Genomic DNA, 16,755 nt, shown 5'->3' on the forward strand with positions numbered 1-16,755 from the left:
TGCTTATGATGTTTTCAAATGGGCCCTGATCCAGAAAGGGCTGAAATGCCAATATGTCTGTTGTTATTTGGAAAACATGCCTACAATCTCAACGCATTCGCCTTATACTTCAACTATCCCTCCCCCTAGACTTCTCCATCTACAGTATGTAATCGCCCCGTGAGTGTGTAATTATGAATAATTATGATGATTATTTCCATGCATTTCACAGTGTATTAGCAGTAGCTTATATTTCATTGCTGCGTGAAGATGATGATGATGATGATGATGTCCCTTTTAGAAATGAATAGATCAGTCTCTCTCTCTGAGGTGATAGGCTAATGGATGTATATCAGTTTCTGAGGTGATATAATGGATATATCAGTTTCTGAGGTGATAGGCCAGTGATTCCCTTTTATGCCCATATATGTGTGTGTGTGTGTGTGTGTGTGTGTGTGTGTGTGTGTGTGTGTGTGTGTGTGTGTGTGTGTGTGTGTGTGTGTGTGTGTGTGTGTGTGTGTGTGTGTGTGTGTGTGTGTGTGTCTGTCTGCGGTGAGAGGGTGTGTGTGGGGTTAATGTGAGAGCTACGGTGATCTAAACGATGACTAAATGGTTCATGTTGACCTCACACTGCCCCACCGCACTGCAAGACAAGATACTCAGCCACAGGAAGGTAGCGTGTTCACTCTCCCAAACACTGGGTCGGGACCCATTTGTGGGTCACGGACACATTTTTATGGGTCCCTTTATTTTTGGTTTCCAACAGTTTGTTTTTAATTTTATTTTTTCAAAACATTTTCAATATACATTCCCAAAAAACATTCCCAAAAAACATTTGTAATTTCATGGAGAAATCTAAGAAAAATATAAGAAATTACATAAATTAGAAAACAAATGTTTGAGAAGTATAGAGAAAATAATAGCCGATCTACAAGCTCGGCTTCGCGCTGCGTTGTGAGCTTGTAGATTTGGTAACCACTGGTGTAGAATGTGCAGTCCGCCACATACGCACGCACCGCACACACTCTTGTCTTCCCACGAAGCTGACTCATTCTGGTCCATTTTAAACCAGTACAACATTCGAACGGTATTTTTTTCAAACGTATACATCGTCAGAAACATCATAGGGAACGGGCAAAATGACCTTGCCTGGTGTTGCCAGCCTCTATCACACACAGGGGGTGGTGTTGTGTTATGATAGCCTGCTGTCCTTGCCGTCCCGTACCGAGTTCATGCGTGCAGGAATGTAGGCTATTTCCCCACAGAGGTCAAAGGTCACGGCGGCAGGTGTCAGGTCATGTGTCTCACACCAGGACACTTTCGTTCTTTGAACTTCTTTGAACTTAGCCTCCGCCGCGGGACACCACACCACACCGCAGCCAGGACACCGTGACACTGGCCATGAACCCCACTCCAACCAGTGGCGTCAGTTCAGCCAAAGCTAGGGTATGGCAAAGATGGGAGTCCTCATCGAAAAGATGCATTACGTTTTGTATAACACGGTTCTATTGTGAAAATAGCAGATCTACATGCTCACAACGCCTCGCGCTGCGAGGCGTTGTGAGCATGTAGATCGGCTATTTTCATAATGTCTGAAAAAACGAGTTTTGTCCGTTTGTTACACAGGTTTCAACGGTTTCTTGGGCGGGATATGGCAGCCTGGAACGGTTGTTCAAGTGCAGCTAAACTTGGCATGTTAGTAAACGTGCCACAATTAACAATAATGCATTGCACCTGTAGCTGACCTGCGGAACCTGGGAATATACCATCTTGTCAAGATGGGGAGAATAAAAGTGTGGAAAGTATGGCAGCTGCCATACCCAATTGACGCGCCCCTGACTCCAACCCCGGGGTTCCCAAATTAAAACGGTGTGTGCCTTTGAGATTTTGACTTGCCTGTCGGTGTGCCTTGGACTGAAGGAGATTAAAAACCGTCGGATTAGCCCACGTATCATTAAGTATATTTTGATGGCAATACGTTTGAATCCAGGACTCTTACGTACACAGAGCTTTTCTACATTGTGTATTTACCCCAGTATCCGTATTGTGGGGAACGTTTTCGCAGAAAATAGCACACACACACACACACACACACACACACACACACACACACACACACACACACACACACACACACACACACAGAAGGGCCCTGCTTACTTCAAACTATTCTCAGAATTTGTCGACTGTTTTTTTTGTTTCTCTAATCTTATTCAGCCAGTGAAAAAGAGTGAAAAGGAGGGGAGAAAATCGTATCGGAAACAGCCTGAATGCTGCATGCACAACGGTTTCATTGAGACGAAATCAAACACAAAGGTTGCTTTTGACTCTGTCTTCCCCCTGCGTGACCGATTCCAATGGGCCTCATGTTGATGCTGCTCGCCTGCTGCTAACCACGTAAAGGAGGTTTTAGTGATATTTGTGGTTAAAGGAGTAGTTCACCCCCAAAATGACTTTTTTTCTATTGATTAGTCACGCCATGGAGACTTGAATTCAATAATATTGTTTTGTATTTGTTCCATTCCTGAGACAATAATTTGGTTATAGTAATTTTACCTCCATTGTTTCCCCATCCAGTGCCATGCATTTGGGTCCCCCTCCCCGAATCAATGGGGGTAAATTTACTATAATTACTTTTTTTGTGTCAGGAATGCGACAACTACGAAAAAATATAATTGATTTTTGGGGGTGAACTACTCCTTTAAAGTAAGTGATAAATAGAGCTGGGGTGTTCAGTGTTCTTCAGGCCAAGGGCCCCCCTTACCTGATAGGGTAAGGGGTAATAGATTTCATGAATGGCTTCATAGACTTGTTCGACGGCAATGTCATCAGTGCTGTGTAAATTAACGTTCTTGTCTCTTTGTTTACACATTATCTTTTCTATTAACATGTTGGATTCATGTGCATGTGTATTTTCAGACATTTAACCACTTAAACCCTCAACATTGACCTTTGGCTCTGGTATTTGGTCGCAGCGTTATCCAATTAAGGCAGATAACTCATACAGGATACAGGATAAAGGAGTTAAATTGGATGTGATAAACAGAACATGAGAGTACAGTACACAATTGGAACTGGAACACTGTAAAATAGAATCTTTGTGGAGTTCTCTTCCCTGTCTGGATGCAATTACTGAAATTGCATTTTCTGTTTACTAAAATAGCCAGAGAGAGTGGGGAGACCCCTGTTTCTGAACAAACTATATACAATGATTACTATATCACAATATAGAGCAATTAACTCATTTAGTGCCAGCGCCCTCTAGGGGCCATAGAATGCCAGGGTATCTCTCATAGGCGAGCGCTTTAGCTTCCAGGACCTCACCTTCCAGGACCTCACATGCTCACGTTCATGCACGTCATGGAAAGGTCCCGGATGATAATGCTAACAGAATGGCTATTCCCATTTTGTCATCTAAAAGATCATTTTTGGGCGATTTCGCCGTAAATAAACCTCGCGCCGCTTCCCTAAAGACACAATCCAGAGATATAAGCCTTCAAAGATGTGGTCTTTCATTGGATTAGGCGGAGATTGGCGATTTCGTTCGCAAATAACGGCCGGCCGGGAGGTTGCTAGCTTTCGGCTAGTAGCTAGAAAAATCAGGCCAGGCTTCATTGAGGCCTCCGATAAAATAATTCATTTTATTAAATATCCCGGACTAGTTCGGGATAGGCACCCTGGAATACGTCGCGCCGCCTACAATGAACATTGGGTGAACATTGGGGGGGGTCTAAACTTTATTTTCAATGGAATAAATCGTCGGAGCATCTAGCGTCTCTCGTTGGTGAGCGCTGGGCGAGCCGGGACCACCCACGTTGCTCCAAGCAGCTCGGGGTAAGTAAAATAGCAAATAAAAAATTGTTTTTGATCCCGAATATCCCGAACTAGTTCGGGATAGGCACTTAAAGAGTTAAACTTTTGAGCAAAAACTTTTTTTAGTTTCCAAAAAATCACTTGCAACCCTTTACAGTATAAGCCCTTTTTAATACTTTTTGTCATGACTGTTTCACATGGCAACAATAGTAAAACGATTTGACCTTGTAGATCAGATATCGTCCCTCTTTTTGAGTGGTTGTACAGTCAGGGTTCCCACGGTCATGAAATTCCTGGAAATATTTTGAAATTAGAATAATATTTTTCCAGTACTGGAAAAGTTTTGGAATTGATCAAGGGTCCTGGAAGTTCCTGGAAAAAAAATAGCTATGCATTGTCTTTGGTTATTGATTTTGTTAATATCTCTGAAATGACAAATTAAACATGGGCCAAATTGTCAAATATATAGAGGCAGAAATTGTGAAAATAGGCGATCTACATGCTCGCAACGCCTCGCAACGCGAGGCGTTGTGAGCATGTAGATCGGCTATTTTCACAATAGAAACCGTGTTATACAAAATTCCTCAACTCTTAGTGCTCGTCAGGGTGCCGGGGTCCCCAGTTAAAACATGATTATTTCGGGGGTCACGGCCTGAAAAGGTTGAGAACCACTGGCATACACTACCTGTCTTTGGGCATTGCGCATAGGATTAAGCGACCTGTTATTGAGCTGAATTATTCTTACATAGTCCTGGAAATTGGGTTAAATATTCCGGAAAAGTTTTGGAAATGAATTGGTAAAAATGTGTGGGAACCCTGTACAGTCTGTCCAAAGAGGCCAGGGGCTTTAATGCCAGAATAAGACCCCTCAGAGGTGAGTTGAGGTTGGATGGGTGCTGTGGTCATAATGGAGGCTTGCTGTTTGGAGTCTATAAACAAACCAGTGTTTGACTAACTGGGTCAGGTGGTCAGGTGGGCCGGAAGCAAGAGCAACTGCTCTCTGTCACGAGAAACCTCCGTGGGCCGCAAGTTCACCTCTGGCTACGCCACGCTATCAAACATACCTCTGTTTCATTCCGTTTTTTAAGACCATTGTTCTGGCATTCCTGCGTCATTACCCATAATTAAAGTGAGGGCAATTAGTCTCTGTGTGGCCCATCACACGGCTCTTGACCCTGCGAGGTCTCCTGTGTCTCTATTAGTGTGAGGCGGCCTGATGTGTGTGTACAGTACACCCCCTGGACATGACGCCAGGCCAGGGGTCTTCAACGTTTTCAGGCCAAGGACAACTTAGTTGAGAGAGAGAGATGAAGCAGGGACCCCCACAACCTTTTCAGAGATTCCATATTTTTGTTTAATTGTTTGACAGCACAATCATCAGTGTATTTTGGATTCATGTCAATTTGTGTTTTCAGATATTTAACCACTTGAACCGCCAATACTTAATAAAATTGAACTTCCACTCTACTAATGTCGGTCTCCAAGTTTTCTTCACTATAAGTATGACACTGATTTACTATGCACATGTGTACACTCTCAGAGTTACAGACCTGCAATGGCCATTTAGGCTAGCTCTATGTGTTTGTCTACTCATTTTTTATGTCCGTGGCAAAAATGGTATTTTGACAAAAAATGTCCACCAAATGAGGGGGACGGGTAGCCATCCCGACACATCCCCATTCCGATCACCAGGTTAGCATTCACCAGCGTCAGCAGGTTAGCTACTCACCGGTTAGCATTCAACAGCGTTATAGTTTTATTGAGGTTAGGGTTAGGTTTAGGTGGTCGGAATACCGATGTGTCAGAGTGCCGACGTGTAACCGACGATGAGTAGGCCTAGGCCAAGGCCATGATTCACAAAAAAACACATATATGGGCTCTATTTTGATTGCCTTAAGTACCAGCTCTTATGCCTTAACCTAAAGGCCTGTCCATACTGTCTCCGACTACCGAACTTTTCATCTGAGAGTTTCCGACTTTCCGACGTGCAGCTTTCCAAACGCTCTTCAGGGTAATGCTTTTCAGAAGATGCGAGTGACATCATTTTGTAATTGAACCGGACCTTTCCGGACGAAAAGTTTGGTGGTCGGAGACAGTATGGACATAAGTTAAGGCAGTGTTTTTCAACCACTGTGCCTGGGGACCTTTGGTGTGCCCCTGAGAAGGGTCAAGTGTGCCCCTTGAAACTGCTTGAAAGCCAGTATTGTATTTGTCATTTTAAAAATGATTTAAACTAGTGAAAATAGCACTAGTGAAACTAGTGAAACTAGTGAAAACAGCACACAACGCCTCGCGGTGCGAGGCGTTGTGTGCTTGTAGATCTGCTGTTTTCACTACTGTTGTGCGACAGCCTTGTGTGATGAAGCAGGGCTTTACTTTGCGAAGAAACGTACAAATTTGAAACTTGGAAATACAAGGTTCCTTCCTGACAGTGACGATATTTACACCCCCGTATTATGTTGGTGTGCCCATGGATTCTTGGGACATGAAAAGTGTGCCCATGCAGAAAAAAGGTTGAGAAACACTAAGTTAAGGCATAAGAGCTAGAAGATGGAGATAAGAGGTTTCTGCCCGACAGCAACGATATAGAACATTTCACGTATAGTCACTCCCGCTGCACCTGTGTGTGTGCAGGCTCTTTGATGTAACACTTTGAATCCCTCGACGTTTACTCACGTCGCCACAGGGCTCTTTCACGTCACACGGAGCGCACTCAGCTGTGAAGCACCTGAGAATGCAGTCATGCCAGGCCACATAACGGTAACACATAACATAATGGGGCGAGGTCACGGCAGGCAAGTGCGCGTGTGTGAGTGCGTGCACGTGTGTGTGTTACAGTCAGAGGAAAAGGGTGTGATGTGCATGCATGCCAGGAAGCTGTGGTAGACTGTATCAGTGGCAGTGGTGGAAGAAGTATACTCTGCTTTCTATTAAGTATCGATACCACAATGTAGAAATCTCTGTATTCGCAATTTTACATGAGCAAAAGGACAAAACAAGTATAGGTATCGAAATATACTTACTACAAACGCAAAAGTAGTCGTTATGAAAGGCCCCCGTTTCACAATTCTTCTTGTAATAATCTAAATGTAAAACTAAACTAGTAACTATAAAGCTGTCACATAATTGCAGTGGACTAAAAAAGTTCAATATTTGTGTCTGAAATGTAGTGGAGTTGAAGCTTAAGTATAACATTTTTTTCAAATACTGTAGTCAAGTATAACGTACCTATTACTCAAAATGTCTTGAATACAGTAAATGTACTTAGTTACCATCGGCCAGTGATCGCAGGTACGTCAGTCACCACAGGGGGGCCGGGTAGATCTGCACTGCAGAGTCCTTAGTGTGTTATAATCTCATCCACACATCAATGAACAGCGCAGGATATTGACACTGAAATGGCATTTATCCGAAACGGCGCAAGCACACACCCACGCCCATGCACACGCAAATGCCCATGCACACGCACATGCCCATGCACATGCACATGCCCATGCCCATGCACACGCACACGCACACGCCCATGCCCATGCCCATGCCCACACATTTGTTTGTTTCAGGAGACGATCACTTGGGTTAAGATATACTTTATTGACCAGAATGAAGCAGAAAGCAAGCATCACACAACATGGCATATTGAGCACCCTACTATAGAGACAGCATAGAATCTAAGCCTATATCTAAGCGCATAGTATTGGCAGCCTACCTTAGCTCTACTATAAGACAGCCTAGAATCTATAGCCTAAGTTAGCATGGTTTGGCATGGGGTTCTGCCTCGGGCCATGGCTCGCTGAACCCACGATCCTCATGTTACCATGAGCATCGAGGGCATAATCTAATTACAGCGAGCCCTGGCCCGATACCCCCCGAGGGGGATCTAAGGCAGAACCTGAAGGTGGCGCTGGGGTGGTGGCGGGGCAGTGCTATGCAACAAGACTGAGTCCCACCATCTGACTTCCCTAAGAACTATGGGTAAGGGGGGGGGGGCAGGACCTAGTGACCCACCCCCCTCCGCGCGCGCGCTCCCTTGGGACCGCCCCCTGAACTCGCTTTGATCCTTACGAATCGTCGCACTATTTCAGGAGACGATCACTTGGGTTAAGATATACTTTATTGACCAGAATGAAGCAGAAAGCAAGCATCACACAACATGGCATATTGAGCACCCTACTATAGAGACAGCATAGAATCTAAGCCTATATCTAAGCGCATAGTATTGGCAGCCTACCTTAGCTCTACTATAAGACAGCCTAGAATCTATAGCCTAAGTTAGCATGGTTTGGCATGGGGTTCTGCCTCGGGCCATGGCTCGCTGAACCCACGATCCTCATGTTACCATGAGCATCGAGGGCATAATCTAATTACAGCGAGCCCTGGCCCGATACCCCCCAAAACTACAAACCCCCAAAGCACGCCAAAATCTCAGAATCCCATGCCAGTGCTAGCCAACTGCGAGGAAGGCAGCTCTGCTGTGACTCTAGCGATTAAATTATCATTACTGCGGGGCAACTATGAACTGCCTTTCCTGCTAACGCAAAAATAATAATTAAGCATATTAGCATCTGGCAGAGCGAATATTACTAAGGCAAAATACTAAGCAATGATATTGGCAGCTTGCCAAAACGCTATAAGTACTGCTAAAGCAATTTAATAATTAAGAATGTTAGCAGCTGGCAGACCGAACCAACGGTGAGGAAGGTGGTACTGCTGACTATAACGATATACTGCAATCTAACTGAAGCCATACTAAAACACCCTAGAGAAAGCGGGAGCAGCAACATGGACGTATATATATATATAGACAGCAGAACCAGAAGCAGCGATGAAACCTTTAATTCAAATAACTATAGCGCCATACAGCTTCACATCCTACCTAACTAACACCCCAGCAACCACCTAGCTTTTGCATGATAGAATTTATAACTCGCAGCGATGATTGAAATATTAAAGCGTAATATTTATCGTGGCCCGCAACCTATCAGGGGCGCGAGCCCCGAGTAACGCAACAGAAGCAGCAAATAAAACCCTAGGAACAACCCTGCTAATAGTGCCTGCAGCACTATTAACATCAGCAGCAGAAGCGTTAACTGAAACGCGTCCAACTCCAGCTTGGAACCATTACGCTTCGGTCAGTCCTGTGTTGTGTGTGCTTGATAGCTTGGCGTGCAGGATCTTGAGTTAGCTGAGGGCACCAGAAGTGCTGGTGGTGTGGCTGCTCCGATCCGGAGAGAATGCAGAGTGAAGAGGGGCGGGCCGCAAATCTGGCAGCTCTCTCCGGGGGTCGTGGGACGAGGACGTCGGGCAGACGGCCCGGTGTTCAGCATGGACATGAAAGGACAGAAGGGAGAGTTAGTTCTGCGACTGACACTGGTGTACCTTCCCTGCTTAAACTGCGAGCTGCAATCTTCAGAGGCCATGTGCTAGTCGCATCTTAAGCCTGGCCTTGGTGACCGCATGTGCTTGCCGCAGAAATTACAATCTTAGCTTTAGCTGACCATAACAATGAAACCACGCCTAAGGACGCTGACTTTTAGGATCACAGAGAAATTTTCGCATCCCACGGAGCGCTCTGCTGCAGAGTCTGCTGCTGTACATATGAGAATCTCCACGAGATACCCGTCTTGACCTTTAAAGGCAAGCTATGCAAGCCTAGAGAGCGGCTAAAGCCCAACATTCAGTACAAGTAAGACGCTGCCATGTAACTATGGTTGCCTATTATTAGCAAGCTTAGAGAGCGGCTGAACGCTCACAGAATCGAACAAGCGAATGCGTTGCTATTTACCTGCTAGAGTGTGGCTCCTCAGGGCATCTGGCTGAGCCCGAGGGCGCCCGGAGCGCCGCCGCTGAAGCTGCTCCACGCCCGGGGCACCGCTGCCGAAACTGCTCCGCTCCGCAGGGAATGCGGCGTGTAGAGAGATGGCGCGACGCCTTCACTCTGGCCCTGCTCCCTCAGTCTCGCGGCGAACCAGCATGCGTCATGGAACAGAGGGTCGTTGGGGCAGACATCGGGCGGACAGCCAGGTGTTTCAGCATGGAAATACAGGACGGAAAAGTGAGTTAGTTCTGCTGCAGAGTTTGCTGATGCACACATAAGAAACTCTACAACCCATCTCTTGACTTTTAAAGTCAAACCATACCAAAACGTGGCCCAACCGATATGCGTAAATTCCCCAGCTTAGAGCGACTGCACCCTGACAGAACTTAACAAGCAAATGCGCTGCTATTTACCTGCTAGAGTCTGGCTCCGCCGTGCTTCCAGGGCAGCCGTCGCTGGCGAGAAAACTGGCTCCCGCCGTTGGCGCTAGAACTGGCGTTCCTTTGCGGCGTGACGGCGGTGTCGGTGTGCCGCTCCCCCCGGAAGATGAGCCTGTGCCCTACGTGCCTCCGTCGTGGGCTCGCGGGCCGCCGGGAAGTCAGGAGGCTGGCGGGCCGGCTGTCCCAAGGCAGCAGCGGAAGCAGCTGTGGCCGTCGCAGCGATACCCTCCGTGGTGCCGACAGACTCCCGACTGGACTCCCAGCCGCACACAACATTAGACGAAGCTAGAAACATAACCTTCATGACATGATTAGTGGAACCTGCAGCTAAAGCTGCCATGATAACCTGCTGTCCTAGCCGTGGGCCTGCAGCCACGCCGGCCTGAAGCTGGAATAATAGACAGGATGAATAGCAACCAGCAAGTATTAGCTTTAGCATGAGCTGAAGGAAAACAGTACTGAAGCCAAGTGCAGCGGCTACGGAAACACCACTAGAACATACGGTGTGCTATGTGACCCAGTACTATAACCTTAGTTTGCAACAAATATTTGAGTTAAACCCCTTTAACTTCTGAAACACTGGTAGCAACTTAACATGCAGTAGAAACACCCCGCAGCTGCCGTGCGACGCTGCAAAGACGACCTGCTGTAGCTGTCGCTATGCGTCGGCTTTAGCCCGAAGCTGAAAGATAGACCTGATGTTAGGGTTAGGAAACCTGAAAAATAAACATAATGTTAGGTTAGGAACCTGAAGTTAAAACGTAGACCTGGTGTTAGCCGCGCCCTTATAGCCGCCGCAGCGAGACGCTGTTAAGAAAGTGATTTAGCTGGACCTGTGCCGCTTTAGCCTGGAGCTGCCATACTGGAGCAGTAATGACAACATGTTAGCAGAAAACACTCAACACCCTGGTAACAGCTTGACATGCAGTAGAAACAATAACTTGCTGGTTTTTATAGCATTTAGTATAGCAGTACCGCTGACAACTTAGAACTTATCAACTAAAAGCCTACGATGCGAGGAAAAGCTACAGCTGATGGATGCTGAAACTGAAAGAGAATGTTTAGCTGGATGGGAGGGAGGGAGGGTGGTCTATCGAGCATTTAGAGTAGACTACGATTCCCTGCATGCACTAGCGAGTTCAACTGGTGACGTCAGGACAGACAGGCACGACTGTGTTAGCGGAAGCAAAACAAGTTCGCACGTAAACTGTATAGCCTGCGGGTTTTCCTCCTCCCAGGAGCTCACACGGAAAACATCCTTAATAGGCTTCTCAAAGAGAGGCGATTACTGTTTTTAATAGTTCCTCCCGCGAGGGCTTCTACGCCACGGTAAATGGCAGCAGCCCTACTATGGTCCAAGAAGCGACAGGAACCATTTAGTAGCTGCTAAGGTATAGCAACTAGCACCTCATAAGCAGCAGCTGTTAAGACGGCCAGACAGTGCAAAAAGAGGAAAACATACACATAACCCGAGGCGAGGCAGAAGCAATATAGGCCCCATACTAACTAGATTAAGCACGCTGCGGGCGAAGCTTGCTACTAGCACGACGCCGAGGCTTGGCATGATAGAGAACTACATTTCCCACACGCAGCGCTTAGTATTTGCTGCCGAACGTCATGCCGTAAATCACCGCTTGACGTAACTCGGCTAGCTCAGGAGCTAGGTGAACTCTGCCGTTTACAGACACCTGCAACCTACAAACTGAATCCTCCTAGCGTGATTCATTACCTGCTACGGGGCTGTGTTTTCACGCGGGCCGCCGCTCTAATGGCTAGCACATTGATTTACCAGCTAACAGCATCCTTACCGAAATAGCCGGCTAGCAATAGCCACCAGCTAGCTCCTAGCTGACTATACATTAAACCTGTTGTTCCGCGCTAGCCGATACGGCCCGCGCCGTTGCAAAGTACTGACATGGTTATCGACAAACCCAACGACTGAGATTACTTTAACTCATGGTAGCCCAGTAAAGGCCCACCAGGGCACGAAATAAGTTAGCATTTAGCCCGTAGCCACAGCCAACTTCTATGATACTGAGTTTACCTTTAGCAACTTTAGCAAGCCTGTAACACCTTTAAAATAGCTTTAGCAACAAACTGAAAGTACAGAAATCAGCTAGGCACCAGCAACGATAGCAAGAAATCTGAACCTTGAAACAGCAGTTTAGAATTCAGCGATTACCAGAATAACAATCTCAAACTTCCCATACAACCTGGCCAAGAACACAGCTTCTTAGTTTGGCAGCTAAGTTTACAGTTTACAGTTTACAGTTTAGGCATTTAGCAGACGCTTTTAATCCAAAGCGACTTACAATAAGCAGATACAACATCGCAATAATAAACAAGATAATAGGTCAGTACATTAACAGCAATATAACAATGTAAATGGATATCTATCTAGAGAAAAACACAATATAATCAAGTTCTAAAGAACCTAACAAACAAATGTTAACTAGCTTCATGTATGGTCATTGAACATACATGAATTGAGCGATAGAAAAATAGCAGAAACAGACAGAAATACTCAGCCAAGTTAGGCACCCTCTCCAAGCGGTGGGCAGCAGCACAGCTACCTGCAAGCAACAAGTGTGGCACTTGTGTGTGTACTGCAGCATGGTAGCAAGCAGCAGTGCTATGCAACAAGACTGAGTCCCACCATCTGACTTCCCTAAGAACTATGGGTAAGGGGGGGGGGGGCAGGACCTAGTGACCCACCCCCCTCCGCGCGCGCGCTCCCTTGGGACCGCCCCCTGAACTCGCTTTGATCCTTACGAATCGTCGCACTATATGTAGTACTACACTTCTGAGCACTTCAGGACAGCAATATTGCACTCTAAATGCACCATTTCTTTTGACACTTTTTTTCCCTACAGTCTGAGTTATACTGTAGTTAATTGCGTGCCGGGGCTGCACACGCAAACATAGCAGATCAACAAGCTCACAACGTGTCTCATTGCGACGCGTTGTGAGCTTGTAGACCCGCTATTTTTGGTGCACAACTGCAGTAAGTATAAAATAAGCCACTCCAATCCTAACCCTTAAGCCTATAAATCTTTTTCCTAATTGTAAGCCTCTAAAAATCCCCTTTAACCATAAAATCAACAATGTCTCTTGACAGTCGGGAAATTGCCCACACAACTATTTCTCAAATGATACTGTACGTGTTCATAATGTATAGTACCTAATACATGTACACACACACACACACACACACACACACACACACACACACACACACACACACACACACACAACACCATACAGACCGTATAGAAGCCTCTATCAACACACAGTTCAGTCTCAGTGAAGAGGCAGAGTCAGGTTGCAGGACTCCATTCCTCCCCCTGCAGTTTCGTGTCTAGACCTGTCCCGCGCAGCAAGCCCCAGGAAACCGGATCCTCCTTTTGAGCCGCAATGGAGCCTTTGTACTCTACTGTATATCATAGAGATGATAGGAGATGAGGGGGGACTCCATCCCGCTAGACTGATTGATGGAGCGACGAAGAACACATGATTTATGTCCACAGGGTTCTGTGTGTGTGTGTGTGTGTGTGTGTGTGTGTGTGTGTGTGTGTGTGTGTGTGTGTGTGTGTGTGTGTGTGTGTGTGTGTGTGTGTGTGTGTGTGTGGACGTTTTGTTCAGTCACACACAGGTAGCTTGACTTTCACTGTGCACATCTGACGGCTGCTATCCATTCAAGTGGTATCAGAGGAAATAGGCCCTTATCTTTCAATTTCTATGACTCAGGATCCACATGGGAATCAACTCCACTCAACTCAAAGTTGAGTCGACTTTGGGCTTGTTTTTCTGTGCTTGTGATTGTGATTCAAGGCGTGTATGTCCAAAACTGTTACCTTTCAGGATTCAAATTCAAAAGCATCAAAAGTATCGGATCTACAAACTCAAAACACATCTCTTCAAGCTGCATTTGGAGCTTGCAGATCTGCTACTTTTGATGCTTTTTGCGTGACGCTGTTGTATGATCAAGTAGGGCGTTCATTTACGAAAAAACACAAAAGGTTAAAGAAATGGAGATAAGAGGTTTCTGCCCGACAGTAACGATATGTGCTCTGGATGCAAAGGCCCTCTCTGTGTAGAAACATGTAGCCACAACTCCAGTATTCACTTGATTATGCTTAGTTCTGTGTGGTATCAAGCACCGCTGCGGCACGTTGTGAGCTTGGAGGTCTGCTATTTTTGATATTTTCTCCAAAAGGCCCCTTGAGAAATTTCAGCCCCTGCCTCTCTCTCTCCTGATATACCCTGCTCTCTCTCTCTCTCTCTCTCTCTCTCTCTCTCTCTCTCTCTCTCTCTCTCTCTCTCTCTCTCTCTCTCTCTCTCTCTCTCTTTTTGTCATGACTGTTTCACATGGCAACAATAGTAAAACGATTTGACCTTGTAGATCAGATATTGTCCCTCTTTTTGAGTGGTTGTGCAGTAGTAGTCTGTCCAAAAAGGTTCAGCCCCGGTTTTCAGAGAAACGTAGGCTAAGGATTTGTCAACTCAATGAACTGGTGGGCAGGGACAGTCAGGGACACAATGGCTCCACTCAGTCCATTGTTCCCGGGGTGTGATGATGATCGGGCCTCGGAAACAACAAATGTCCTGGCCCTCTGTCAAGTCCCCGCTCCCAACAATGAGAGGCTCAGTGTCACTGTGGACGCGCCCAGTGCCATCCACACCCCCCATGCCTGTCATGCCGCCGTCTGAACAGCAGTGATATTATGATGATGATGAACAGGAAGTTGTGCCGTCGCCCCGGCAGTCATTATGCTAATTGTTAAAACAAGAGGCTGTCAAATCAAACTTGAGAGTCGTCCCACCCACTTAGATTCCGGTGTGCCGTTCAAGTAGCGCCAGTCAGCAGAAGGCTAATTTATGCTTTGTCCCTTTCTGGTAAACCCTGTATGTCCAAAAGAGTTACCTTTCTGCGTGCATGTTTGCCCAGATCTACAAACTAGCTCACAACGGAAAAGAGATCTGGTAGAGTGGGGAAAAAATACTGTATCAAGTACGTTTGAACAAATATAGAGGGTTTAAACGAAAAAGGTGAATTGATCCCAGTGCACTGCCGAGGATAATTTTGTGATAAATTTAAATCTCCACAATACGATTATTGTGAGTGTTTTTTATCACGATAACGATTATGGTCCCATCCCTGGTCATGTGTTCTGTGTGTGGAATGGAGCTGACCTGAGGGGACCTAAAGGCCTCTCCAACACAATGACTGTATCATTTCTACATCTCCCCTGTCTGTCTGTCTGTCTGTCTGTCTGTCTGTCTGTCTGTCTCTCTGCTTCCAGTGTGTCTCCATTGACCTAGTTTCATCCCTGCCACTGTTATTACCATGTTCCTCCTCGCTGCAAGGAGAGAGAGAGTGAGAGTCTGAGTCAGAGAGAAGAAAGGAAGTTTAAAAGGAAAACATGGAGGCTAAATGTTGTCTTATATCCCCGTGACGGCTGACAGCATAATGACATACAGTCATTTCATTCCAATCAGCTTGGCCCTGTCACTCAATGTAGTATAGCTATAAGCCATGTGTACCTTTTGAATGAGGCGTTCTGATTTGAATTCATTTCTAACATGTGACACGGTCACTGAGAAATGCGAGGTGTTTTGAGCTTGTACATCATACATTAAAACCGGGAAAGCATTTCTTTCTTAGGATTCAGAACAGTGGTTCTCAAAAATAGCAGATTTACAAGCTCACATCGCATCACTGTCACACTGCAAGCTTGTATTGTATCTTCATCATCTGCTAATTTTGAAGATTTTTCTGTTGGAATAACATTGAATGACTTTCTATTTTTTAACTCAAATCTTCTCTTCTGGGGGACCCTGGCACAATATATTTTTCAGATGAGGGTCCTTGGCACAAAAAGGTCTTGAGAACTGCTGATTTAGAAGGTATTTGTAGAATTGGCCTCAGGTCTCAATGCGTTCAGACATCAATAATGTAGACTACTGTTTGCCTAACATGCTCAGTTGCTCACGAGCATAACGTGTTGTTATTATTTCGGGGCCGTGCTGTCTATGCTCAAACCTAGCTGCTGTCTAAAGGTCTGTACTGTGTTGGACGTTGGTTGCCATGGCAGGCCTCGTGCTGTGGGAAGCAGTGACTGTATGAGGTTTACAGTTGGATTTATACTTTGTTGCACGCCGGGTGCAGTAAAATAGCTCCAAGCGTTTTTCAGAAAACGCTTGGGATTTAGAACATTGCAACTTTTGGTTCTCAAAAAATATACATACATATACAAATATGTTGTACTACATGCTATACATCTGCGCCTACCGCGCCAACATTTGACCGAGTGTGTGTCTGTCCATAATGTCTGTCTGAATGTCCAATTGAGTACGGCCTCAACAGCTGCAATACCGCTGAGTGACCAACCCCTTCAAGTGGTGCTGTTGAGCAGCCTATAAGGCACACTCACTCCCACTGGGTGGGAGTTTGAAAAAAGATATTCTTCTCTTCTGGTGGTCCCTGGCACAAAACATTTTCAGATGGGGGATCCACGTCCATATATATTTATTGGGGGTCCTACTGTGAGAAGTTGAACTACTGTGTTAGGCCTCAGGTCTTAATGGGTGAAGTATAACTGGCTTTACAGCGCGGTGGTTTGGGAAGCTGTGACTGTACAAGGCTGCTTCACAGCATGGTTTACAGGACGGTGGCTTGGCTCCCCCTGCTATAACAACACTGAGGTG

At 45.9% G+C, this 16,755-nt stretch overlaps 1 protein-coding gene across 1 annotated transcript in view; it reads left to right on the forward strand.

Annotated features, from left to right (window-relative positions):
- Positions 1-580: 580 nt before the first annotated feature.
- The window catches only part of ripor2 (RHO family interacting cell polarization regulator 2), a gene marked incomplete at both ends in the record, with an annotated part of 145,215 nt that continues 129,040 nt past the window's right edge, over positions 581-16,755 (forward strand). The window contains 2 exons of the mRNA XM_080735334.1: positions 581-652; positions 1,327-1,404. Coding sequence (XP_080591460.1) covers positions 581-652; positions 1,327-1,404 — 150 coding nt within the window. The remainder of the gene's footprint in view (positions 653-1,326; positions 1,405-16,755) is intronic.

Source organism: Nannobrachium achirus (genome assembly GCF_963921795.1).
Source record: "Nannobrachium achirus genome assembly, chromosome: 10".
Classification (NCBI taxonomy): domain Eukaryota; kingdom Metazoa; phylum Chordata; class Actinopteri; order Myctophiformes; family Myctophidae; genus Nannobrachium; species Nannobrachium achirus.